General features: G+C 39.8%; 2 protein-coding genes across 3 annotated transcripts in view; one reads left to right on the top strand and one right to left on the bottom strand.

The window, feature by feature from the left end:
* The window catches only part of Calu (calumenin), a 29,855-nt gene extending 13,509 nt beyond the window's left edge, over nt 1-16,346 (top strand). Inside the window, exons 3-7 of one of the 2 annotated variants that reach the window (XM_003475174.5) lie at nt 932-1,125; nt 4,694-4,860; nt 5,439-5,499; nt 12,175-12,374; nt 13,941-16,346. In XM_003475174.5, the coding sequence (XP_003475222.1) occupies nt 932-1,125; nt 4,694-4,860; nt 5,439-5,499; nt 12,175-12,374; nt 13,941-14,045 (727 nt within the window). In that variant the 3' untranslated portion in view covers nt 14,046-16,346. Of the gene's footprint in view, nt 1-664; nt 859-931; nt 1,126-4,693; nt 4,861-5,438; nt 5,500-12,174; nt 12,375-13,940 lie in introns of both variants that reach the window. The other variant, XM_003475175.5, reaches the window with a different exon arrangement.
* A 1,446-nt stretch (nt 16,347-17,792) lies between these two features.
* Opn1sw (opsin 1, short wave sensitive) lies at nt 17,793-20,872 on the bottom strand (the record flags this gene model as incomplete). Its single annotated transcript, NM_001172758.1, is given in 5 exon segments — nt 17,793-17,910; nt 18,375-18,614; nt 19,642-19,807; nt 20,101-20,269; nt 20,518-20,872. Coding segments are annotated over 5 exon segments (1,039 nt in total), but the record flags the coding sequence as incomplete, so codon positions are not given.
* Between the last annotated feature and the right edge of the window lie 6,286 nt (nt 20,873-27,158).

Raw genomic sequence — 27,158 nt, 5'->3', positions numbered from 1 at the left:
TTCTAACAGTCTCACAAAGATAACATATACATCCTTATTTCATTTCCTTACAATTCTCTGTTTTCACTGTTACATGTAAATGTCCAACTCAATAAAGTATAAAAAGCTATTTTTATAGAAATATTCTTCTGTGTATCTGTTTTTAAAATAATTGTGCCTTGAAAGTGATCCAAGAATCATATTTGATACCTATGTTTTGAGAAAAAGTATTAATTTTTTTCTAAAGGCAGATTCATTTTTAAAGTCTGATTTAAATGTTTTGACTATTTTAAGAAACCAGTGTTAGCAGTTGTGCTTATTTACCAAGAAAATTCTGTCCTAAGCTCAAGAAGCAAAAACACAAAAATTTACTTTTTGATGCAAAGAGAGCCTAGATGAGCATTTACTCCTAAATTCTGACCATAGGCTTAAACCTAACAGATGGTAGAGCCTGAGCTTGTTTTGGAGCCCTATGTACCAGCCGCAAATGCTTACCTTAACCAGAGGCCTCATTACAGGCCAGTAATGGCCACTTAAAAGTGTTCAGTGGCCTGTCTGACAGTTTTGGGACATTTTTTATTTTGGGTTAGCTCTAGGCAAGACCTCTGGTCACAGCACCATCTGGCTATGTCCAGAGCTTTGTGTCCTTTTAACCTCTTGCTGGATTTCTCTGCATTTTCTACAGAAAAATTGTAAGTAAAATAGATGGCGACAAGGACGGGTTTGTCACTGTGGATGAACTCAAAGACTGGATTAAGTTTGCACAAAAGCGCTGGATTTACGAGGATGTAGAGCGGCAGTGGAAGGGGCATGACCTCAATGAGGACGGCCTCGTTTCCTGGGAGGAGTATAAAAATGCCACCTACGGCTACTTTTTAGGTAGGTCCCTACTATCTGGGGGAAAAAGCCTTGTGGAGCCGGCACCTTGAAACGTAACTGTTTTGTCTTGTAGAATGATTGTAGATAAAATAGACGTGGATAAAGATGGGTTTGTGACGGAGGGGGAGCTGAAATCCTGGATTAAGCACGCCCAGAAGAAATACATATATGACAATGTTGAAAACCAATGGCAGGAGTTTGATATGAATCAAGACGGCTTTATCTCCTGGGATGAGTACAGAAACGTGACTTATGGCACTTACCTGGGTAAGGGGCGAGGTGTCAGCCTGGCCGAGACCATGGTCTTGAGTCAAAGAAACAAATGGGTCACACAGTAAAGGAAAAGAAGAAATCCTGGCTATCTTAAATAGTTACATGCTGAGCTGGTTCCAGTTTAAATTGATATACTTTTAAGTGTTTAAATTTTGGTTTGCCAAAGCCTGGCCGTATTTTACTACTTTTTCCCATCATCCCTCATAGAAACAACTTTTAGAGTATGTCTTATTTGAAAGGTTACATTATCCCAGCAATGCTAGGCAAAAGCTTTAAAGTGTCTCTTCACATGGTCCCATTAAAATGTGGACCTACAATTCAAACCAGACTAGATTCCTTTATAATTGGTAAAAGTAGGAGGAAAATTACTGCCTTCGTTACTAAAATAAAATTCAGATAAAATGCCTTTCCTTGATAAAATTGAACTATTTTAGTACATCTGCTATTGAGTTTGGAAATGAAGATTTCCCATTTGTCTTCTCTGGCACATGAGTGTATTAGCTGGCTTTGCAAATGCTTTAAGGCAAATCAATGTTACTTTGGTTGCTTGTGTTGATTTAGAAGCTTTTCTGTTTATTTGGCCACATGATTGAGTTTTGTTTTTTTGTTTTTTTTAAATCAGTACCGGGGATCGAACTCACGACCACGCGCTTGCAAGGCAGGCGCTTATGCTGCTGAGCTAAATCCTCAGCCCCTGAGCTAAATCACCAGTCCCCACCTGATTGATTTTGTTTAACATTTTTACATGTGCCTGTTGCTAAATACTACTATAAGTGGCACTTTACAGAGTTGATGAATAGTGTCTTTTTATTGTGAGATTTCTGCGTTGTACGTGGATATAATTTGAGGCAAACGTGTAAATGGTACTTGTATTTTTATCCTGGAAATTAGTCAGGTTTCTGGGTTCAAGCAAGAGTCCTCCAGCACTGACTAAAAGTGAGTGTATAATGCTCTGTCTTCCTACCAGAGAGCCAGCTGCCTGTGCTAATCACAGGAGTGCATGTGTTCCTGGTGAAGAGACTTATTTCTGTATTGGGCTTGTTCTCATTCCTAAGACTAAAGTGGCAAGCTCTCAGTGCTTGACACTTAGCCAAGAACCAAACATATCCTTTACCCAATTAAGAACATGTGTATTAAAAAACCAGCACAGATGGAGAGGCATCCTGTGTTTCTTGCTCTCTGGCTGAGACTCACTATCCTTCTTACTCATTCAGAATTAATTATAAATGTAAAGCAAAAGGGTAGGCTAGTGGTAGTCTAAACAAAATGGTGTGTTAATAAACGGCAACTCAGACCTAGGTTCTCACTCACTGCCCAGAATGCCTTCTCAGCTGTGTGTGATTATGTGCATAAAGATCTGTCAAAAGCCCTACTCCCTCGAAGGCAGATGATTCAATGTGATGGGTATTTCTACTGCCTGAAACTATACACAAACTGAAATGCTGGCTGAGAAACAATGTCTTTATAAGGCGTCTTTCCCTGGAGGCCTGCTGGTAGACAACCCTAGGGGGTAAGGAATTGGCTTAGATAAGTGCTGAGTTTTTGTGAGTGTTTCAGTTCACTTTTGAGTTCAGGTATAAATCATTCTCAGCTGTTAGTAAAGTCTTTCTCCATGAATTCACTATCTACAAAAAGAATATTAACACTATTTGCTAAAAGTAAAATACAAAATACTAACATTTAAAATTAGTGACCAAACTAGGTGTGGTGTCACATTCTTGTAATCCCAGCACTCGGGAGGCTGAGGCAGGAGGATCGTTGCAAGTTCAAGACCAGCCTGGGCTACAAAGCAAGCTCAAGACCTGCCTGAACTGCATATCGAGACCCTGTCTCAAAGAGACAAAAAAATTAAACTAGTGACCAAGATTAGATTAAGAACCTACCTGATGCTATGTACAGGCCAGCAAGGGCCATAGAGTGATGCAAGTGTAGCACTCCTAGCAGCTATAGACATAAATTGTTATTAAAAATAAAGCATTGCATCTTTTTCCATTCCTTTATGTGTGGGAGGAAGGCTTTTAACTGAGAATCTGAAAATGTAAGTTAGCTTCTGTGTTAGTTGATACTACAACTTTGTTTAGAAGACATGACTTATCTGAGAAAATGGTATTTTCCCTAAATTCTCCATCTTCCAACTATATGGGTTTGAGTATACATATACATGGTCCCAAAACCTCATGTATGATTCAGTACACTGTCTTCCTAAGTTTTTGACAGTCAACAAAATTTCAAACTACATGATACAAAAATAGCAATTTTTAAAATTTTATTTTTTTAACTGTGCTCAATATGTGGGAATATTTAATTATATTGTCAACAATAATACCTTGGGGGAGAGTATTTGGGGATTAAATGCAGGGCCTATTAGCTCTATCAAGATATAAGTAGCATAAACTGCATATTTAAGTGCACAATTAATAAGTTTTTGACATATGTGTATACTAGTGAAACTATCACTGTAATGAAGAAATGATTATCACCCTCCAAAATTTCATGTATCTTAGCACCTTTCCTGTGCCCCTGTCCATAGTAACCACTGGCATACTTGCTGTAGTGTATGTTTTCTAGAATTTTACATAAATGGAAAACAAACAGTCCCTGTAACACTTGATAAGATTTCTGAGCTGGAAGGGGTGGGAGGGCAGGGGGACAGAGTGTGACCTTTCAAAGTGATGGTCTGTTACTTGATTTCAAGTGTCCTTATTTTATGAGACAGAAGTCCTTCAACATCTAGCTTCTTAATGGAGGCTAATGTTTAATAAAAATAGCAATAGCTAGGGGCTGCAGGTTTAGCTCAGCAGCATAAGCACCTGCCTTGCAAGCAGGCGGTCGTGAGTTCGATCCCTGGTACTGATAAAAATGAAAAAAAAAAACAAATAAATAAATAAATAGCAATAGCTGACATGTATTGAATGCCAACTGTATGCCAGGCATTTTCCTAAGCACTTAGCCTAGGTTTTATTCTCATAACAGCCGTATGAGGCAGGCACTATTATTCGCATTTTACAGATAAGTACCTGAGGTATAATAACTCACATAACTTAAGTTACACACAAGAACGTACAGCTAGGAATGGTAGAGTTCAAACCCAGACAGTATGGCTGTAGAGCCACCACTGTCTACAGGATATAACTAGGAAATTTAAGCCTTCTGTCAGTCTTAACACCAGTAATGATGAGTAACCCAGTATTACCTATTGGGTCAGAGTTCATGTTGGAGGGCAAACATTTACATTCTGCTTAAACCTGATTCGAGATATGATTTCAGGAGCTTAAGCCACAAGCTAAATGTCTACAGTATTGCCTATGGAATGAAGTTATTTCTGGATTGTTTGGTTTAATTTTACCTGCAGAATCAAGAGCTATTTCTGGGCTGAGGCTAAAGCTCAGCTACACAGTGCCTGCCAGGCAAGCGCTGGATCGTGAATTCAATTTGTGGTATCAGAAAAAAAAGTTATTTCTGCCTTGCCAGGTTTATCCTTCTTGGAAATTGATTCAACACCCCCACATATTTCGTGTTTACCAGGAGCCCTAAAGATGTGATGTAAATTTTCATTTTCTAGATGATCCAGACCCTGATGATGGATTTAATTACAAACAGATGATGGTAAGAGATGAGAGGAGGTTTAAAATGGCAGACAAGGATGGAGACCTCATTGCCACAAAGGAGGAATTCACAGCTTTCCTGCACCCTGAAGAGTATGACTACATGAAAGACATAGTAGTACAGGTGGGTCAGGGATTCTAAACGAGACAGCTCTGTTTGTCCTGCTCTTTCCTATGTTGTTCCCCTCTTTAGCCCTCCTGGTGTGTTTGGAAGAATGATTTGCTCTGTAGGTGCTGGCCAGGCTCAGCATCTGTTTTACGTACAAGATAATAATCTTTAACAAGATAATGATCCTCATCAGATTACTTACTTGCCATTTCAATAGTTGTTTCTTAAAGTAAAAAGGAAGGAAGACTTTTTTTTTTCTTTTTTAAATAATACCCTGTAACCAGTAGTCAGAATTCTCACAGAAAGCATTTACTAGTAACATAGTCTAGAGTTAGGAACATAATCACTGGTCATGTTTCCTATAACCTGGCCTTACCTGACTATAGTTGGTATCATCAAGCAGTGTCAGTGCTCCTCTAAGAAAACTCTTCCTTATCTTAGGTCGAAGCGCAAGAAATTGCTAATGTTCTACCATTTCCTAGCTAGAAAAGAATTACTTTCCAGTGGTTTGAACTATGCAGACACACCATACTTTCTCATGGGCAAATTCATGAAGAAATAAATTTACAAGTCTCTTGTTCTTTTCTGTTTAGGAAACAATGGAGGATATAGATAAGAATGCTGATGGTTTCATTGATCTAGAAGAATATATTGGTAAACCTCTCTTTCTAGTTTTTGGGGTTTTTTTGTTTGTCTCTGTGTATTCGTTGGGGAGGGGGTTGTTTTTGTTTATGTGTGTTTTTTGAGACATAGTATATAGTCCAGGCTGGCCTTCAACTCATAGCAATCCTCCTGCCTCAGCCTCTTAATTGCTGGAATTACAGGCATGCACATGTAGTATTTTTCTTAGAAGAAGCTGAGACACTTTGGAAGATGTAATCCTCCATAGAAACAATTTGCCCTGTGTTCAACTTTTACTAGATCTTTATGCTAATTCAGTGTAATGAATAGTGTGTTTGTTGTTGTGGTTTTGGTCTTTTTTGAGGCAGGGTTTCATTGTATGGTTCAGGTGGGCCTTGAACTCACTTTATGGCCCAGACTGGCCTCAAATTCGCAGTGATCTTCCTGCCTCAGCCTCCTGAGTGCTAACTAGTGGGTTGTGATGAAGTATCCTAGTAGTGCTGTCCAATCAAAATAGGAATATGAAACACGTACATAATTTTAATTTTTCTAATAACCATAGCAAAAAGTAACGAGCAAGTGAAATTAATTTTAAGAATGTACTTCAGGCCAGGCATGGTAGCACATGCCTGTAATTCTAGCACTTGGACATCTGAGGCAAGAGAACTGCTAGAGGCTAGCCTGGGCTACAAATTTAAGGCAAGCCTAAACCGAGCTCCATGGCAAGACCTTGTCAGGAAAACAACAAAGCATGCACTTTTAGTCAAGCTGACATTCTAAAACACTATAATCACTATTATTGATGAGATCACTGAGGGGTTTTTTTTTTTAACTTCATGTATCTAGCACATCCTAGTTTGGACCAGCCACATTTTAAGGGCTCAGTAGCAATAACTACTTGTAGCCACTGGCTACTATACTGTATAGCAGAGATATTATATATCATGTATCACATGTGCCCTGGAATTGATGGTAAACTGTTGCAGGGAGCCTAGGAGACTCAAGTGGACAATTAGGATTAACTGGCACACCTTCTTGGCTTCTCTTATGTAAAGTATATATCCTCCAGTTCTACTTAGGTTGCCACAGATGACAGGATTTTATTATTTTTATGGTGGAATAGCAGTCCATTATATATAAATACCCTTTTGGGGAGATGGTGAGACAGGATCTTGTATGTAGTTCACACTGGCCTGGAACTCACTATGTAGCTCAGGCTGGTCTCACACTCAGTGCCTCCTGCCTCAGCTTCCTAGTGCTAAGAGTACAGGCGTGTGCCACCACACCTGGCTTATACCATATTTTCTTGATATATATCCATCAGTGGACATCTCAACCAGTTCCCTGTCCTGACTACTATGAATAATGCTGCAATAAGGTGTCTCTTAGATACACTGGTTTCATTTCCTTTGGATATGTAACCCAGTAGTGGAATGGTTTAATCATATGGTAACTTTATTTAGTCTTTGAGGACCTCTGTATTGTTTTCTATAATGGCTACTAATTTACCATTTAGTGGTTTATAAGAGTTTCCCTTTCTTCACAGCCTCACCAGCATTTGTTATTTTTATCTTTCTAATACAGCCCTTCTAACTGGGATGACACTCCCTGTGTTGTTTGTTTTTTTGCATGTATCTGATAATAGCGAAATTGAACACTTTTCTCATACACTGTTGGCCATTTGTAAATCTTCTTTTTGAGAAGTGTCTGTTCAGATCATTTGAGTCCTTCCCACCCACCCTGTTTTTTGTACCAAGGATTGAACTCAGGATCTTGTGCTTGCCAGGGAGGAACTTAAACCACTGAACTAAATCCCCAGCGCCCCCATTTATTTTGACTGGATTATTTTTTGGTTTTGATGTTTTATTTTCGTATTTGTTGCTCTTGTTTGAGTCCCTTGTATATTAATCCCTGGTCAGATGAATAATTTGCCAACATTTTCCCTGTTTTGCTGGTTGTCCCTTTACTCTCCTGTTGATTATCTCCTTTTTTTGTGCAGAAGCTTCTTAGTTTGATAAACTCTCATCTGTCTGCTTTTACTTTTTTCTCATAGTTTTATAGCTTGATAGTTATATAGTTGTACATTTAAATCCTTATTCATTTTGATTTGATTTTTGTGTGTTTAGAGATAAGGGTCAAATTTCAGTCTTCTACATACACGTATCTGAATTCCCTAGCACCACTTGTTTAAGAGGCTGTCCTTTCTCCAGTGTATTTTTTGACCCCATCATAGAATATCACTTGGATATACATGTGTAGATGTATTTCTGAGTTCTCTAGTCTATTCCTTTGTTACTTTACATTCTTATTTTTGCTCATAGCAACTTATTTACTGAAACACTGGATTTCTGTTTCAGGTAATTTGTTTGTTTTTAGACCTCTCTGATTTTTGCCTGAAATATTTACCTTAAGTCTAAAAAGGAGAATTAAAGTCTGCCTCTGTCAGCTGTCATTAAACTGCATTGAACAAAGTCACTTCTTTTGTTAGACATTGTTTAATTATACCAACTAGGGGAAGACAAATTGGGAGACGGAGAGTAAGGTTTTTCCCAAAATGATTTTTTAATGGAGTTCATCAGGGCAGTAGATAAGAAGTGCCTGAGTGTTTTCTGACCCAAGCTGATGCTTATAGGATTTTCTACTTTTAAATATTTTATCATTTTTATTCTTGGCTTTTGCTGTTTTGTCACCACTGTTAAAACTAAGAACTCACTTACTTGGTCCTCCAGTTTAAGGTTTATCACTGTTAAGTAACATCACTTACCAAATATTGAGGCCAAATAAGGAAATGGTTCTGTCTCCCTCCACATCATCTGGTTTCAAGAGCAGAGGAGTTTTATGTGCCAGTTTCTTCCCTGTTGAGGACAGAGCATAAAGTTCTTTGCTTCTTATATGTAGCATTGATAAGCACCCAGAGTTACACTGATTAATTGTTTTTGTTTTAAGTTTATTATAGAGGGGCAGCCCATTTTCTGGGCCCTCTCTGTTCCTCTTAGAAACATTCCTTCTCTCAATAAATTCTTTCTACTCTTAACCTCTGTTGTTCCTAGAGTTCATCCCCCGATTTTAGAAAACACATACACACACAAAAATAAATTTAGTATAGAGCGTTTCAAACACAAAATCAGAATAACGAGTCCCCATGCCTTTGTGCCCCAGCATCTCTCAACCCTCAATCACCTTTTCTCAGTCTCATCCATTTCTTTACTTCCTTTCTTACTATGAAGAAATCTTATCATTTCATTTCATCTGTAAATATTTGGTTATATATCTCTAAGATACATGTATATTTCTAAAAACTTTCTTTAAGACACTCTCAACCAAAAATTAGTAATTCCTTAATATTATACAAAAGGTTGAATTCCTTTTAAGTAGAAATGTAAATGCTATATTTTTATCATCTTTAGTCAGCAGTGTTGTGTAGTATATTATAGCTTCTGTTAAAGCTGTATCCTTTAACATATGTCCATTCCCTCTCATTCAGAACTTTCCAGTCTGTGTACCATGAGCATGGACAGGGCCCTGACCCAGTGACCATTTTCCAAATGTAGGAGTAGGGGACTGAATATCTGAGGGATTCCTTTGACATTAAGACAGAGGAAGTAGTTTTTGTCCTTCACCCTCAAGTTTCAGAAAAAATTGTACTAACTAAATGACCTCCTTTGTTAGAATTGCTAGAAGCTAGGGTTCTGGTAGGTGTATACCCATGCCTTACACAACACACAGATACAGATATCTAGGAGGAGTATTAAAGTTGGCATCTGCCAGGCTTTGTGGCACATACGTGTAACCTCAGCACTTGGAAGCAGAGGAGGGAGGATCACCTTGAGTTCAAGGCCATCCTGGCATATATAGTGAGTTCAAGGGTGGCCTGAAATACATCTGAAACCCTGTCTCTAAATAAATAAATAGTATTCTTTGAACTTTAAACAATTGTAAAGAATAATCACTGGCTGTAAATACCAACATTTACAAAATATCTTAATTGCGAAATCTAAAATATAAATGACAAAAAATAAAATGTATTAAAAATAAATACCATATCAAATTCTTACATACTATATAAATAATTTGAACAAAGAATCTTTAAAAAGGTAATCAGGATGTTCAAATTTGAACTCAGTAATAGATGATGCTAAAAACTGGTTTTATAAAACATAATGACAGCATTATGGCTATACCATATAAGAAAATACCTTGTGGCCTGCCTGAACTAGATAATGAGACACTGTCTCAAAAAAGAAAGAAGAGAGGGAAAGAGAGAGAGAGAAAAATAGCCATAATTTTTAGATATACATTCTGAGATACATAGAGGTAAAATGATACTTGGGATTTGCTCTACAGTAATTCAAGGAGGAAAGAAAGGGGGGGTACATGGAGCACATGTGGCAAAAGCTTGATAATTTCTAAGTTCGATGGTGGTTAAATGAGAGTTCTAGTGACTATACTGTACTTCTGTATGTTTGAAAATTTTCACAATAAAAATAAAAAAGTGGTGATAATGCAAGTAAAATCTGTATTCTGTGATAGCATCGAATACAGAAAGTACTTGTTTGCTGCTGTGTTTACATTTAGCAAATAAAATAGAAATTGTTCCTTGTACTATGTATTTTTTAATGACAAGTTTGGTTTAGTGAGATCAATGTACCTGTTGGTTGATTACATTAGTTTTTACTTAATTTTAGAGGAAATTTGAAAATGTGTTTATCCTATTTCCAGTAACAAAATGAACCACAAATAGTATTGCTTTGGAATAGTATTATACATTTTATGCTAGCTATTGTGTCGTCTTCATCCATTTTTTGGCTTAACACCCCCATCTCCCAGTACCACTAGAGATTAAACCTTTTGCATTTTTTGGGAGGAGGGTATTGGAAATTGAACTCAGGACCTTGTGCTTACCAAGCATGCGCATATGTTGCTGAGCTATATCCCTGGCCTCCCCCATTTTTATTTGTTTGTTTGTTTGTTTGTTTGTTTTGTCTTTTTCGTTTTTATCGGTATCAGGGATCAAACTCACAACTGCCTGCTTGCAAGGCACCATTTTTAAATTTTGAAACAGAATCTCTCTAAAGTTGCCCAGCCAGGGCTGAAACTCACCATTCTCCCTCAGTTTCCCAAAGTGCTGGGATTACAGGTGTGTGCCACCATGTCCAATTTTAATGTATTTTACTTTGAAAGCCTTACATCACCTTGGCGTAGTTATTTACAAAGTATATTATGTTTGTAAATAGAAACGTGTGAATAATTCTTTTCAGTAATCAGGCTCCTGCATATTGTCTTCCCAGTTAAGTTATTGTTAAAGCTATTAAATAGCTTTGTTCAACAAAGTAGCATTTACTATAACATATTACATTCATTTTAATAAAAAGGATATCCTGCTACATTTTTTCAAGTAGTTTTCTATTCATGGATGACAATTGTGGCTGCATTGAAACAGATTTCAGCACCAACTCTTAGTTATCATTTTTTAGAGGAAGTGCTGAGAGCCCTTGTTTACATAACTAGGTTGATGGGAAAGGAAGAGTTGTTACAGGATTGTCAGCTCTTGAAAATTTAGTTACATATGAAAAAATCATATCTCAAAAATAGTTTTAGGGGGCTGGGGATTTAGCTCAGTGGCATAAGCACCTGCCTTGCAAGTGTGCGGTCGTGAGTTCGATCCCTGGTACTGATAAAAACGAGAAAGACCAACAAAAAAAAAGTTTTTAAATGATCTCATAGCTAAAACTAAACCCTCTTTGAAAAGTTAAAAAAACACACACACAAATTAGAAACCTCTAGACTTCCCTTTTTTCAGGCATCTACTTTCTCAAGACTAGCACTAATACTTCCAGTAGTCTTTCATCACCCAGGAAGTTTTTATGCCCTAGTAAATTTCATGACAACTGAGAGTTTCATGATATGCCGCCTTATACACAGTGAGGAAAGGGTGGTTGGGAAAAAGGACCCAACAAAAAAGCCTTGAAGGCCAGAGCTATGTTGTTATACAGACAAATTTTTAGGGGAATCTATATGGGAAATTGAAGATCTGGACTTTGGTTGTTGTGTGACTGCCCCGTCCCATTGTATTCCATGATGACAGTGTCCCACTTTGCCCAGGTACATGCTTGTCCTCACTGTATACCACTGGTGAAATGCATTTGGGGTAGGAATTGATTGGTAGAGATTATGGGCTTATAAAATACACTTCAAGATTCCTTGAGAATTTAAAATTGTGCTTTCTGGCCCCAGTTGTCCAGTTTAATTAACTGCCTGAATTGAAATGAAATTATAAGGAATAACTAGTCTTCATTCTTGGTCAACTTTTCTTATGTCTGCATTTAACATATGAGGACTGTCTTTGCTTTTATGTCACTCCCAAACAACAGCTGCAGCATTCAACAAAATCTTGTTGCAAGATCAGTAATGAAGCCCAAGAAAAATACTTTGCTAAGATCTCTCCTTCCTAAGATACTTGTGTAACTGTTGTTATAACTGTGTATTCAGGGCTCCAAACAGATGAATAAAGAAAACAGTTAAGCTGGATTAGCATGAGGCAATCCTTGGAAAAAGACAAGCTTTTGGTTTTTGGTTTTTTGGTTTTTTTGTTTCTTTTTTGGTACCGAGGATCGAACTTGCAACCTCATGCTTACCGGGCAGACGCTTACACCACTGAGCTAAATCTCCAGCCCAGACAAACTCTTTTTATGTACTTCATGCACATAGGTGACATGTACAGCCACGATGGAAATGCCGATGAGCCAGAATGGGTAAAGACAGAGCGAGAACAGTTTGTTGAGTTTCGAGATAAGAACCGTGATGGGAAGATGGACAAGGAAGAGACCAAAGACTGGATCCTCCCCTCAGACTATGACCACGCAGAGGCGGAAGCTAGGCACCTAGTCTATGAGTCAGACCAAAATAAGGTAAGTCACGCCAGGCACAAGCAGTTTGGCGTGATTGAAGTTTGTTTCTAGGGGATTGCCTAAAAAAGTTTTACCAAGGTACATAGAGCATTTAAGGTCTTAATTAACCAAGGTCTGTAAGGGTCTAAATTTGGCTGTTGAAAACTTTCCAGGCAGCGCTAGCTCCCTGATCTCATTTTAGAAATCCTTTTGCCCAGTGCTCGAAAAGAGCTTCTCTATATAGACTGTACCAGCATGTAGCCCCTGTTACCTCTGGAGCCCCAGGAAATTTTCATGCTTTTTATTTCCTTTGTTATTTTACCTCTTACAGAATCATTCTATCTGCTCAAAGCTGATTATTATCTTCCTTAAAAATCAGATTCTGTACAGTAGGTTATAAACCAGCTTTTCTCTGGAGCCTATTAAAATTGTTCTTGATTATCTTAGACATTCAGTTCATTTTTTCTTAAAGATTTTTTGGGGAGGGTTGGGTTTTTTTTTTTTTTTTTTTTTTTTTTTTTGGCTTTCTCGTTTTTATCGGTACCAGGGATTGAACTCACGACTGCCTGCTTTCAAGGCCGGCGCTTATGCCGCTGAGCTAAATCCCCAGCCTCTGAGGGTTGGGTTTTTTGAGACAGTCTCACCGTGTAGTCTAGGCTGCCCTTGACTCCAATGACACCTGACTCATTCTGTTCATTGAGAGTAGTGTTATTTTATCACCTCGTTTTATAGTTGAGTCCTTTGTGTGGAATAAACTGAAAATCGATCTAAATTAATCTGCACTTTCTTACCTTAGAGCAGCGGTGGCAAACCTGGGACAAGCATGTCACACCCAGCTGTTGGTTATCATTGAATGCCTTAGTCACTAGCCAGGCATGGTGCTGCATGCCTGTAATGCCAGCACTCAGGCGGCTGAGGCAAGAGGATCACTGAGCTCGAGGCCAGCCTGAACTGCATAGTGAAACCCTGTCTCAAAAAAAAAGGAAGAAAGCTCTAAGGGTTTGGTATCACTGGCTTAGAACCTTTTTGAGTTCTTCCTCAGTCACTTCTGTAGCCAGATGCCATGTTGTGAGCTGTGTAAGGAAAGGAAATGTGAACAGTTGTCCCTTGGAAATCTCGCTACTGTTTGAAATGAGTGTGTGGCCTTTTGGGCTAGAGGGGAGGTGCAGGCTAGGCTGGATACTGACAGTCTCATTGCCCCTGTTAAACAGTAACTTGATTCACTTTGAAGTCTTTGTACTGATCTTTTCTCATCCATACTTTTCTCTAAAGAGAGAGTTTGCTTCTCAGGAAGTAAACCTGTATTTCTCTCCAGAAGTTAGTTGTTAAGTTAAATTGTGTCCATCCTTTCACTTTTTACCATTATTTTACCCCCACCATCCACTTTTTCTTATTAAGGGAAACAGTATTTTCTTTCTGTTTATGTGAGTGAGGGTTTGTGTGTAGGAGGGGTGAGGAGATGAGAGTTGAGTTCCCACTTAGTGGGAATTCAAATCTTAAATCTTAACTATTATTCTTTAGTGGTATTTCTGAATTTGGAATGGGAAATATATGCTACCTCAACTCAACTGTTCTTTCTAACTTCAGGATGGCAAGCTTACGAAGGAGGAGATTGTCGACAAGTATGATTTATTTGTGGGCAGCCAGGCCACAGATTTTGGGGAGGCCTTAGTACGACATGATGAGTTCTGAGCTGCATATAGAGGAACCCACGTCTCTTCAAAAGTAATTTATTTTTACAGCTTCTGGTTTCATATGAAATTGTTTGCGCTACTGAGACTGTTATTACAAACTTTTAAGACATAAAAAGGCATAATGGAATAAGGAAAACCATCCCGTCCCCATTCCTCCTCCTCCTCCTCAGGACTGGAGGGAAAATGTGCTTCTGAGGAACAACTCTACTTAATACACTTGTGTTTGTAGATTTACACTTTGTATAATGTATAACATGGTGTGCTTATTTTTGTATTTGTTCTCTAGTTGGGAGTATGATATGAAGGATTAAGATCCTCAACCCAAACATGTAGGCAAACATTAACCTTTACTCTTCCTCAATCCTTTATCATGTAATTTTTATAATGCTTACTTAACTAACTTTTTAAGCCTGAGATCAGTAAGAATATGTTCAGGAGAGAAAAAAGGAAAAATATATACTCCACAATTTACGTTTAAACATATTAACACTTAATCTTGCTGTTGAAAAACGTAGTATTTCACAAGTAGTAGTGGTTACATACTTCATTCAGTTGCTGTGGGTCCAGTAACTGATCATGCTGTTAGCTGGGCAGGGATAGATCCCTATGCTATAAGAAAACTTGGACCAACTTGACTTCATTCTTTTTTTCCCCTATAGGACTAGCTGTTTGCTAATTTTGTAAAGCACAGCTGTGGTGGGAAGAGTTAGGGCCAGTGACTCGAAAATCAAGTAGTGAGTGTGATCTCTTTACAGTTATTTCTAGCTCTTAATAGAGCTGTTGCCAGCTAGGAACAGCTGGAAAACTAAATGAAAAATACAAATGTGTTTTGAGCATACATTTTTTTTCTGGGTGTGCATCTGTAAAAATGCTCCAAACATAATTATTTGCCTGTTGAAATCACTGTAAGTGCTGCATCCAGCTCCTCTTCCCCGGGAATTGTGGTTTCACTGCAGTTAAAAATCACTCCTTTCCAATCGTGTCATTGAAAGTGCCTTTAATGAGAGAAATGATCATTGAATGAGAATTTAACCTTAGAAACCTAAGATAAAATAGAATATTTGGACAATTTTATATAAAAACTTAGGACCTCTCAATGCAGTGGGGATTTTTTTTCCTTCCTTTTCTCTTTGGACTGTAGTTAAATAGCAGTATTAGTTACAAGCTTGGTTGCAGTGTTCTTATCTTGTGGGCTGGTTTCCAAAAACCACATGCTGCTGACTTCACCAGGGATCCTCATACCTCAGATTGCAAACCACTCACTACCAGGCCCCTCTGTCGACCAGAGTGCAGAGTGTGAGCTCAGAACCCACAAAGAGGGCTCTTTGGTTTGAGGAACATTGTTCACCTTTCCTGCCTTTGACCTCCACCACCATCTCCACCTCCAAATGAAAAAAAAGTTAATCATAGATTAGCAATTGGCCAATTCCTAGCAAAGAGTAGGATGCTGTAGAAGAAGCTAAAGAAAGCTCTGTTTCCAACTCCATTTTACCCATATTTTATGTAAGATGAATTTTGTCCATTTTGGTCCGTTTCTTACCAGTGGGCCTCTTTTGAGAAGAATTATTGTATTCCAAGTCTTTAGCCCTCAGGTTATTAAGATAAATATATATATATAACCTTCATTATTTCCTGTATCTGGATAATGCATTCAGGTGGTGCTGGGTGATGATTATTTCTGAACCTAGGTGTATCCTTTGGTCTTCCATAATCCTGTTGAGGTAGGCTGCTTGGTGTGGTGAAGAACCAGAGTCATGTCACTTCACCCAGCCTTTGCATTGAGCTCTTGATAGTGGATGCAGTCTTCAGGTTTAACCCCAACAAAGGGTCATGGACCTTTTCTACCCTCACAGATTTCCCCTTTTTAATCGTTGAGAAGACCAGAGATAATTAATAATGCCACCGACCATGGCTTAGAGAGGGCACATCATGAACTGTGTGACAAGACAGCCTTGCAGCTCATAAGGTGCAGCGAGCCCAGGCTTGATGTGAAAATCACGAGTCAATAAACCATAACCTGCTAGGATGGCAGCTTCTGGATGTAGGGGATTCAGCAGCAAGGATTGTACTCTCTGTGAACGCCTTGGGGTTTTTGGTGTGTTTTTTTATTGTTTTTGGTTTACATCAAGCCTGAGGTGGGTGAACTATAGCTGCACACCCATAGTGTGTTCTACGAGTGCTAGCTCTCTTGAATTTGGATATTGGTTATTTTTTATAGAGTGTAAACCAAGTTTTATATTCTATAATGAAAACAGGTACCTGTTTCTAAATAAAACTATTTACATTTGTCGTGGGATAAGTGTCTTTCTCTTAGAACTCTATTGGCTGGGAATAGCTCCATAGGAAAACACTTGCCTGGCATGTGTGAGGCCTCAGTTCAATGCTTTGCATCACAAAAATGAAAAGAAATAGAACTTTAGCTTAGAATTATGTGTACTGCAGAAATGTAACAGAAAGGAAATTCTAGAAGGCTCACCATACCCGTCCAGACCCCAGAGAAAGTTGCCTTCTTCCAGACTGGCCACTCCTTTCCAGCTGATTCTGAGGTTTTCAGCGTTCCCTCATCAGCTGTAGCCCTTCTTCCTGGAGGCCAGATCACTAGAGAAGCCCAGCTACTCATTGCATAATTACCTGATCCCAACACATGACATTCTTCATGTGATAGATGCATGTTTTTATCTTGGTTTTTACCTCAGAAAAGAGGATACAAACTATAAAGCTTTTTTAAAAAAGTCACTTTGAAAGCTGGACATGGTGGGGTACACCTGTAAACCCAGCACTTGGGAGGCGGAGGCAGAGGAGGGTCACTCTGAGTTTGAGGCCAGCCTGAGGTACGTAGTAACACTGTCTCAAAAACACCAAAAAAGCCACTTGGTATACCTTACAAATGATAATAACATGCGATTTAATATTGAAGAGAATTAAGCTAATAACTTTAATAAATGTACAGGTTAAGACACTGGTTTAGCCATAAAGGAACAGGGAAGAGAAGCACCTAGAATAATTCACCTTAAGGGCTGGGGATTTAGCTCAGCGGCATAAGCACCTGCCTTGTAAGCAGGCAGTCGTGAGTTTGATCCCCGGTACCAATAAAAATGAAAAAGACAAAAAAAAATAATAATAATTCACCTTGGCCAGGAGTTTATGGATATGGCTGCCTCTACCAAGCCCAGAGCTGTAACAACTCTTGGCAGAATCAACATAAGGAAGTTATTTAAAACTCTCATTTGGGGCCTATCAAGGGGTTTTTGGGTTGGTTTCTTTTTTATGTCTCTCCCATTTCAGCGGTGTTTTCTTGGGACCACATATAGCTCAATGGTAATGTGGTTGCCCTAGCATTACGCAAGGTTCTCCAGCAGCACACAAGGTATCTTCAATTCATTCTAGTTCAGATTATATTACCTCAGAAAAGATCCCCAGAAAAAAAGAAAAAATTTTACTGAACAGGAAAATAAGTTATTCGTGCTGAAAAATCAACACTTTTACACAGTTATTTAAATAAGTGCCACTTAGGAGTAGATACTAGTGGTTGTTGAAATGGCATTTGGGTGGTCAGAAGTAGACCCAGCTGAGAACAGCTTTGCAGGCCAGGAGGGAGGGAATAGCAGGAAAACGAAGAATTGATTCTCCAAACTGCAGCTACTCATCCCACCTTTTTTTCTATGGTGTTAGTTTTTAATAAAGGAAGTAGAATCTTACATAAATGTGAACTTCTTTGCTGCAAACAGTCCAATGTGAGGGCCTTAGTTGGGGCCAACTTTGCTAGAAGAGACAGCAGAAACTTCGGTTTTCTGGGAGGTGGACATATCGGATTCATCTGCCATGGGCTTCCTACACACCAATTCCATGATACAAGCTCGGAACTGGAAGGGAAGGCAGGACTGGAGAAGGTCTCTTCGGTAGATGGATATAGTACAATAACATCAAGAGGTATGTGGGGAGGGGTTCATTCTATCCTCAAAGCCCCCAGGATCCACCTATTTCTTTGAACATGTCTTCCTCATCCTGAAAACTAGCAAAATTCTAGTCTAAAACTATTTGCTCCTGTGGACTAAAATTTGGAAGAGAAATGGTTAATAATGTGACATGCTAGAAATTTAGAACCCTTGATCTGTTTCTCAACAAAACCAATCCTTTTCATTTTTCATTCTACTCTGGAATAGTGGTATTTCTGGCTCAAGTTTTATCCTCCCCAGGTTTACCAAGGCCTTTCCTGGCCTGCCTGGTGGTTACTTGACAACTCTATGGCTCTCTTTTTCTGCCCCAGAAACCCTCTAGAGTCCAGAGTGCTCTGGACTAAATGGCACTGATGGGGAAATAGCTTTACCTGCTTGTTCATGAAGCAGTAGATGATAGGATTATAAATACAGGAGCTCTTGGAGAAGAAAGCAGGAATGGTGACAAGCCGTAAGTCCAGCCCATGGTTACGATTATTGACTATGTACATGGCCAGGGCAGCATAGGGCACATAGCAGACACAGAAGGATCCCACCATCACCACCACCATGCGGCTCACCTCCCGCTCAGCCTTCTGGGTTGTAGCTGATTCCTGCTGCTGAGCTGCCACCTGAGGCAGAAGCCACACAGTAAGTATCACAAACCTGGCTCCAAACTCGCAGATCTCTGGACCCTTTCCTACTGGGAACATTCACTCTTGATTGCCTCCCTTCTGCCAAATTCCTTTGGCTCTTCCTCAAGGAAAGCAGATGAAGGAGACTCTCTTGGTCTGCCACATTGGAAGGGACCACGTACATATAAGGCATAATCAAAACATGCTAAGTGGTTACAGTAAAAGCTTTGTCACTAATCCTCAAACTATTCCCCTTCACCCTGAGCACACCCATCATTCTTGCCTTTTTTTTTTTTTTTGTCTTTTTTTTTTTTTTTTTTTTTTTTTTTTTTGTCTTTTTGAGACAGAGTCTCACTATGCAGTTCAGGCTGGTCTTGAACTTGAAACGATCCTCCTGCCTCAGCCTCCCAAGTGCTGGGATTACAGGCACAAGCCACCACGCCCAACTACAATTCTTGCCATTTTTTGAAGCAATCCTAAAAGTCCTCTTTCAAATCTTTGGATACACTGTTGTTGCCTTGATATCTGAATCTTCAAAATATTTGCCTTTCATGGTCAATTTTTACTTAGGGAAAGAGCTGGAAGTCACACAGTGCCAGATCAGTGGATAAGGTGGCTGAGGACATACCGTAATGATTTTAAGAGCCTGATTTTCCAGTGGATGACTCTTGGTGGCAGTATACACTGGAAGACAACTTCCAGAAAGTTGTCTAAAACTGCCTCAGAAAGTGCCAAGAACAATGGGATAAATGGGGATTATCTTGAGGGGGATTAATGACTGTGTCTTTTATAGTAGTAACTTTTAAAAATTTATTCACTGTCTATTTTGATCACATCTTTTGACACCTGTTGAGCAGGGATGGTTTCACCTTATTCCTCATTTCATTTTATCTTTGTACCCCCACATCCTTCACTATTACATACATCTCTGTCTGGCCATAGACTTTTCCAGACATCTAAGAGCATCCACCACCTTTCTTCCCTCTCACCTGATGCCCCCCTGACCCTCTATAAAGCCACTCACAGTTCTGAGCGTCCTCAGCAGCTGACAGTAGGAAAAGCAGATGAGGGAGAGAGGCACGATGAAGCAAAAGATGAAAAGGAACCAGGCGAAATACTCGCTGCGATATTTGGTGCCCACGGTATACCAGTCAGGGCCACAGGAGCACTGCAGGCCCTCAGGCATGTACCTGCAAAGGGCCAAGCACGTGCTCAACTGTGGGCTCTTCAGAGGAAATCGTGGAGTGGGAGCTGAGACTCCTGGATTGTGTTCTCCACTTAGAAACTACAGAATGCCAGAAGGCTTCGGGCAGGGAGTTTTTTTGTTTTTTCCAGCAGAAGCTACAATAATTTCAAATGCAGAGTAAATGATACTCATCTTTTAAAGTCTACCCCACCACAGACTAAAAGGCTATTCCCACCCTTTCCACCCACATCAACCTGAGTTCCTAGTCAGGTCAGCACTACTCCCTTGTGCTCTCACCGGCTCCAGCCAAAGAAGGGGGGGATGGAGACACCAATACCAATGACCCAAGTAGCCAGGACAACGATCAATGCATGCTTGGAGCTGAAGCGGAAGTTGCCAAAGGGCTTACAGATGACAAGGTAGCGCTCAAAGGCCAGGAAGGCCAGTGACCAGCCTGTCACCATACCTGTGCCAAAATGTGAGGAGAATGGGTTGGACAGAGCTTCACCCAGCAGAGTAGAGTACAAATGGAGTGGAGCACACCCAGAGAGACAGAAGTTTGGACCAATGTCTAGAGTTAAGACCAAAACAATTGGACCAAACTTCTATGGGTTTAGGGGACCCCTCCACCCTCAAAATCTAGCCCCTTACTCCCTTACTCCAATCCTGGAGTAGTGTCCCTTACCTCCCTATAGTCTCCTTCCCCTGAAATACCTGCCACAGAGCCCAGGAAGCCCTCCAGAGCACAGACATGGCGGCCGAAGATGAAGTATCCATAACAGCTGGCGATGAAGACAGCAAGGACAGAGAATATGCAGACGAGAAAGCCCCCCAGGGACACATTGACCAGAATATAGTTGAGTGGCTGCCGCAACTTTTTGTACAGCAATGTGGCCACCAACACTATGCCATTGAGTGGTGTCCCTATACAGAAGACAATGCCCATGAAGGCTGCCTGAAGGCGGAAGGCCCAGACAGGAGCAACGTGGTACTGAGGCCCGTCCCACGGCCCCACTGAGGAGGCGTTCTTGAACAGATAAAAGTCCTCTTCCTCTGACATCTTGTTTATTGACTGTTTCTGTACCCCTGCAGCCCTCTTATAGATTATCCTTCTATCACATCCCCCTCCCTACAAAACCCCTCCTCTAAAGACATATTTGGGCTCTGTGCATGATCCTAAGTCTCCCAAGGACAAAGGCTGGGATTAGAAATCCCTAAGCCTCCACCTAAACCTTTTGTGGTCCCAAAGCCGATTGTGTATTCTTCAGAGGATGAAAGATTAGGGTCAAAGAACTTGAATGTGCAATGCCAGGAGCTGGGTGAGTCCATGTGGACTCTCTAAGGTTTGGGAAATTCTGACTCAAGGTCAGTGAAGACCATTTTGCCTTTCCTGCCCCCTACCTTTGTTTTTTCTGCCTCCAGGTAGCTACAGAAGATACTCTTCTCCCTTTGGTTTCTGACACACTGTATCCCTGAAGGTTTCTGTACCCTAACCCAAGCTTATCATAGGGAGCATCCCTAAAGCACCTTATGGAACAGGAAAGAGGCAACTGGACAGTGCCTGCGGGTCTACGGCATCCCTGAACCAGACTGCCTTCATTTCTTTGTGTTGGACCAGCCCACAGTGTAATTTTCCTGCTCAGACCGCTAGCCAGGTTGAGGTTGATCTTCTCACCACGTTTGTATCAATCACATTCATGCCAACCCCTGTCTTTGACTCAGCAGAACCAAAGTTGCCACCATCATCCTCCTGCCCATTCAGGTCCTGCCTGGCCTGTGCAAAGATCTCTTCTAAGAAGCCCATCTCATGGTACCATCTCTGCAAAGCCCCACCCACACCAGAACTCACTAGCCTACATGAATGTCTCTTCTTTGCATCCCCAGTAGATTGTAAAGAGGTAAGTTGAAGGTGAAACTTAAAAGTGAAAAGATGCTCCAGTATGATAGAATAGTTACTAGATGAGTCCTCAGAGGTAACAAACTATGAACTCTGGGCAGAATATATTAAAGACAGCTACTTTGAAATATCCAAAAACAAGACACAAATGGACTCAACTCTTCTTGGCTTTTTGGGAGGGCTGTTGTTTGTTTTGTTTTGTGGTACTGGCAGTTGAACTCAAGTCTTCACACTAAGCTACATTCCCAGCATTTTCTTTTTTTTTTGAGGTAGAGCCTTGCTAAATGTCCCAGTTTGGGTTGGAACTTTTGATCCTCTTGCCTCAGATTTCTAGAGTGCTGAGATTACAGGATTGCACCACCACAACTGAATGGAATCACCTACACTGAAGTGGATTTTTTTCCTGAGGACACTACCAGTACGAATGGCAAAGGACAGCTAGAACTCCATCAGAAAGTAGCCCTTCTTGTTTTAAGAGTCAGGGGACAAATTTCTGAACTTTTTTTTTCCTTTTTAGACAAGGTTTCACTATGCAGTTCAGGCTGGCCTGGAACTCACTTTGTAGCCCAGGCTGGCCCTGAACTCATAGCAATCTTCTGCCTCAGCCTCATGAGCATATTTCTGAACTTTTAAGCAGTTGAAAATTGAAAGCAGATTTCCTGGAATGAAGAAAGCTATAGAATGGGAAGTCTTAGCTGGGCATGATGGCACACACCTGTAATCCCAGAACTCTGGAAGGCTGAAACAGGAGGATCACAAGTTCAAATACAGCTTGGGCAATTTAGCAACTCAGCAAGATCCTGTCTCAAAAAATGTAACAAAGGATTAGAGATGTTGCTCAGTGCAGAGGTCCAGGTTCAACCCCCAATCCCCAATTTCTTCTTCAGAAATAAAGGGGGAGCCTTGTAATCTGCTTGTAAACTTTCCTCAAATGAAGCCCAACTGCTGCACTGTGACTGGAGGAATCTCCAGGGAGCCAGGATAAAAGCAACAGCTACAGGCCTAAAAAGGCTGAGCAAATTTTGACTGCTACCCACTGTAGCAGAAGAGACTCTATGTGAATCTCACTGAGTTAGAGCTGGGTAAACATCATGCTTTCCATTTGTAATTCCCCAAAAGCTGCCATGGTAGGACTAAAATCTGATCTACAGTAAAGATTTACCTGGAGGAAGGAGAAGCACCCTTTCCTGGCACCAAAGTCCAAGCACATTGCTAATAGAGACTGCCAACCTTGGCAGACCACCTTGCTTTAGGGCTTCTACTGACTGCAGGTTGTGTGTAAAGGACCCTGGGGGACCCTGGGAGACCCTCAAGCTATTCAGTGAAGACAGTGACCTTTGAGAATGTGGCTGTGAACTTCACCATGGAGGAGAAGGCTTTGCTGGATCCATCACAAAAGAAACTACAGAGATGTGATGTGGGAAACCTTAGAAATGTGGGTGGTATGGAAATGAAGATGTAGAGAAATGACATTAATATGAATTATGGTATCAACACAAAGAAATGGTTTTTTGGACTCTAGATGGTAATGTGTACATGAAAGTAATTGGTATGAAACCATGTGAAAGCTTTGCCTATAGAAAACTCCAATTGTACCCATCATAGCTACTACTGGACTTAAATCATCAGAGATTTGAAGAGAAGCTGTCTAACTATAGCAAACATAGGGAATCCTGCTCTGAATTCCAGTCATTTTGGAAGCATACTAAAACAGTTTCTAGAAAGAAAGCCATTATTCAATAAGCAATGTCTAAAATCCCACTCTGATTACACTGAAGAAATTAACAGAAAGAGAAGTTCTTTGAATACAAGCAAGATGTGAAAGCCTTTAGTACATTGAACTATGTTCAAATTCAAGAAAATATCATAGTGGAATGGATACATGTGTGTGCATACAGTGTCAAAAAAATTTCAGTTCTCACCATAATATTCAAATGCATGAAAGAGCTCACACTGGAGAAAAATACTAGGTAGAAGCAAGCACCTCCCCTCCCTGATAAGCAGTGGCAGTGTGGCAGACTGCAGCCCTTCCAGGGGGAGAGGAAACCAGCAATGTCTCCTGAGATCCTCACCATGCTGGAACTTCGGAGGATGGGAAGCCAAGCAAGCACCTCCCCTCCCTGATAAGCGGTGGCAGTGTGGCAGACTGCAGCCCTTCCAGGGGGAGAACTAGCAGCAGCTCCTGAGATCTGCACCATGTTGGAACTTAGGAGCTGTGAAACCAAACGACCAGCCTGCCTCCCTGCTAAGGAATAGTGAACCTACTGATACACAGCCTAGAGTCAAACATCCCACTTCCCCTCTCCCCCTTATCCTCCTCCCTCCCTGCGCCGCCCATTAGCAAATGGGAACCAGAAATCTGAGCATCTCCTGGGAGGCTGACCATAGCAAATAAGGGGCACTTCCTTCTACCATCTCTTTGAAGGCAAATATTTTTATTGCTGTTTTGCTCTATTCTGATTAATGGTACTGCTCTATTCAATATTCTGTTTTGATAAGTTCTATAATGTTCTGTATTTCATCTCATTTTGATATATGTGATTGAAAAAAACAACTATTATAAAGATAACGAAATATATTGTGGTATCTATTACTGTTATCCCGGTAAGCTGCTGTGAAGTTCTGTACCAATTTCACTGTACAATCTTAGTTGGCTTTATTCTGTCTTGTTCTGTTGTATACTTTCAAAATAAAATTTAAAAAAAGAAAAAGAAAAATACCTTGTATGTAACTACAGTGGGAAATCGTTAACTAGTAACTCTTCGTTAACTTCAAACTCTTCGTTTGAAAGAGCAGAAACTGAGAAGAAATGCTACATATGTAAGCAGTGTAGGAAAGCTTTCCAAAAACAGTGATTGTAGAAGACTCATACTGGGGAGAGACTATGTAAGCAGTGTGGGAAAGCACTTAGTACACAGAGGTATTGGCAAAATCATGAAAAGATTCACACTGGGGAGAAACGCTATGTATATACACAAGGTGGAAAAGCATTTGGCACACACAGGTATTGTCATAGACATGAAAGAACTCACACTAAGGAGAGGCTCTTACCTGTGCAAGCAATGTGGGAAAGTTTTCAAAGACACTGTCATTGTAAAAGACATGAAAGGACTCACAATGGGGAGAAACCCTACGTATGTAAGCAATGTGGGAATGCTTCTTGCACAAATAGTCACTGCAAAGCACATAAAAGAACTCACATTGGGGAGAAACTGTGTGTAAGCAATGTGGGAAAACTTTCATCACATGTGATGATTGTCCAATACATTAAATAATTCACACTGGAGAGAAACCCTATGTATCTAAGCACTGTGGGAAAGCTTTCAGTGCACAAGGTAACTGTCAAAATCATTAAAGAATTCACACAGGATAAATCCTATGTATATAAGCAATGTGAGAAAGCATTCTCCACAAAAGGTAGTTGTAAAAGACATGAAAATGCTCCCATTGAGGAGAAACCCTATGTACACAGCTCGTGTGGGATAGCTTTCTCCACCCAGAATAGTTGTCAAAATCATGAAAGAACTCACATTGCTGAGAAACTATATAAGTGATATGGGAAAGTTTTCAACAATAGTAATTGTGAAATACATTAAAAGGTACATTAGGGAGAAATTCTATTTATATAAACAATGCTGGGATGCTTTACACACTGGTGTTGTCAATTACATGAAACCAGTCGTACTCGGCAATATGCAGCAATTACCTTAAGCAAAGTGTAAAAGACTTCACAGTAAGCATCAGACATTAAAAAAGTAAGAAAAGGAATAGCTATGAATACATAAAATGTCTTGCACTGATACAAAAGGACTGACAGTGGAAAGAAGCCCTTTTGCTGTAGGCAATGTAAAAAAAATCTCTCAGTATACAGAGATATAATTACATATATGGAAAAATTCATAGTGAACCAGAATCTAAACATTATGTGAACAACATCAGAAATAATTCGTTTTTCTCAGTGCATCCTACTACATAAAAGAATTCACATGGGAGTGAAGCCATATGTAATCAAATGTGGGAAAGCACTCAGTTTTTCTACTTACCTTGAAATACATTAAACTCACACTAAAGGAAACCCTATGTAGATAAGGTGAGAAAGCATTTCATGATTTCCATCATCTTAGAACATGTACAAAAACTCTCAATGAGAGTTAGTATAAATACAGAATGTGAGAAGCCTTCATTTTTAAGTGGCCTTTCATGGAAACATGGTCCTGCATGGTGGAGAAACTTCTGTCAATGTTTGTGGAATACCTGTAGTCATTTTTTTTTTTTTTTTTGGTCTGTTTCCTTTTTATCGGTACCGGGGATTGAACTCACGACTGCCTGCTTGCAAGGCAGGCGCTTATGCCGCTAAGCTAAATCCCAGCCCCTCCTGTAGTCATTTTAATGTTATTCATGTCACAAGCAAACAGTATTGTGAGAAAACAATTAACTGTTATCTATAAGTCTTGAGTTGTTTTACATGGCAGATTGCACATTTGATTGAATCACTGAGACTATACAAAATCAGTTATAGGTCACAATTTGAAGACCCTCAAAAATTTCTCACATGATGAAAAACCTATGTAAGTAAGTCATATATAAATATGACATCAATTATTTCTCCAGAAAATACAAAACTATTGGGGACCAGGCTGTGGAAGGGTTAAGTTGCTGCACAGAGTGCTCCCTGGATGTACTGCAAAGTTCATATTCACAGCCTCTGAAGACCACCATGGTTGCTGAATCTCACTCAGAGGATTAAAGAGCAATAAGCTGTAAACGTTAGAGATCAAATAGCTTTCTTCATTAGCAAGATTTGCTGCCTTTGTTTTAATTTCTGAAGGCTCTACTTTTGCCTTAGCTGTGCCTCCACATCCTACACCCTCCTGAATTGTGAAGGACCCAGTAAATACAGGCGATCCAGAGAAAGCTTTGTCTTAGCTCCAAGAGAGTTCTGACCTCCCCAACGAACAACAAACCACACTTGCATATTGTCTTTATTTAATCCTTTCCGTAAGCTCAACCAGAAGATTGGGAGCCTGATCAGTTCTCAATACAAAACCAGATGAAATAGTTTAAATATAAATACAGTAAACTCCCTCTTAAATTAGATCTTTGGAGTAAATTCATTTTTATGAATGAATGTTGTGCTTACATAATTCTGCATATTCTTATAAGCAATAATAGGGAAATTAAATATTGTCTTTTAGTCAAACTGGGTGACAAATTATTGTTCATTTATTTTGCATCAGATTAGACCCACAGGTGAATTAAACTATTTTTCATATGACAGTAGGCTCAGTATTTTTGTTTGTTATTATTTGTTTTGTTTTATTTTTAATTGTGGAGTAATATGGTCCTCAAACCAAGTTTCTGTTAATTGTCTTCTTCCTATACTTATACTTAAAAGTTTGCTGCATATAATCAATTTTCCCATTGTTATAACAAAGAGTTTTTAATGGATATTGTTTGT

The sequence above is a fragment of the Cavia porcellus genome, unplaced genomic scaffold (assembly GCF_034190915.1).
Source record: "Cavia porcellus strain 051 isolate PalLab524CR breed Dunkin Hartley unplaced genomic scaffold, mCavPor4.1 scaffold_2, whole genome shotgun sequence".
Classification (NCBI taxonomy): domain Eukaryota; kingdom Metazoa; phylum Chordata; class Mammalia; order Rodentia; family Caviidae; genus Cavia; species Cavia porcellus.
This window is presented reverse-complemented; position numbering and strand designations above follow the sequence as displayed.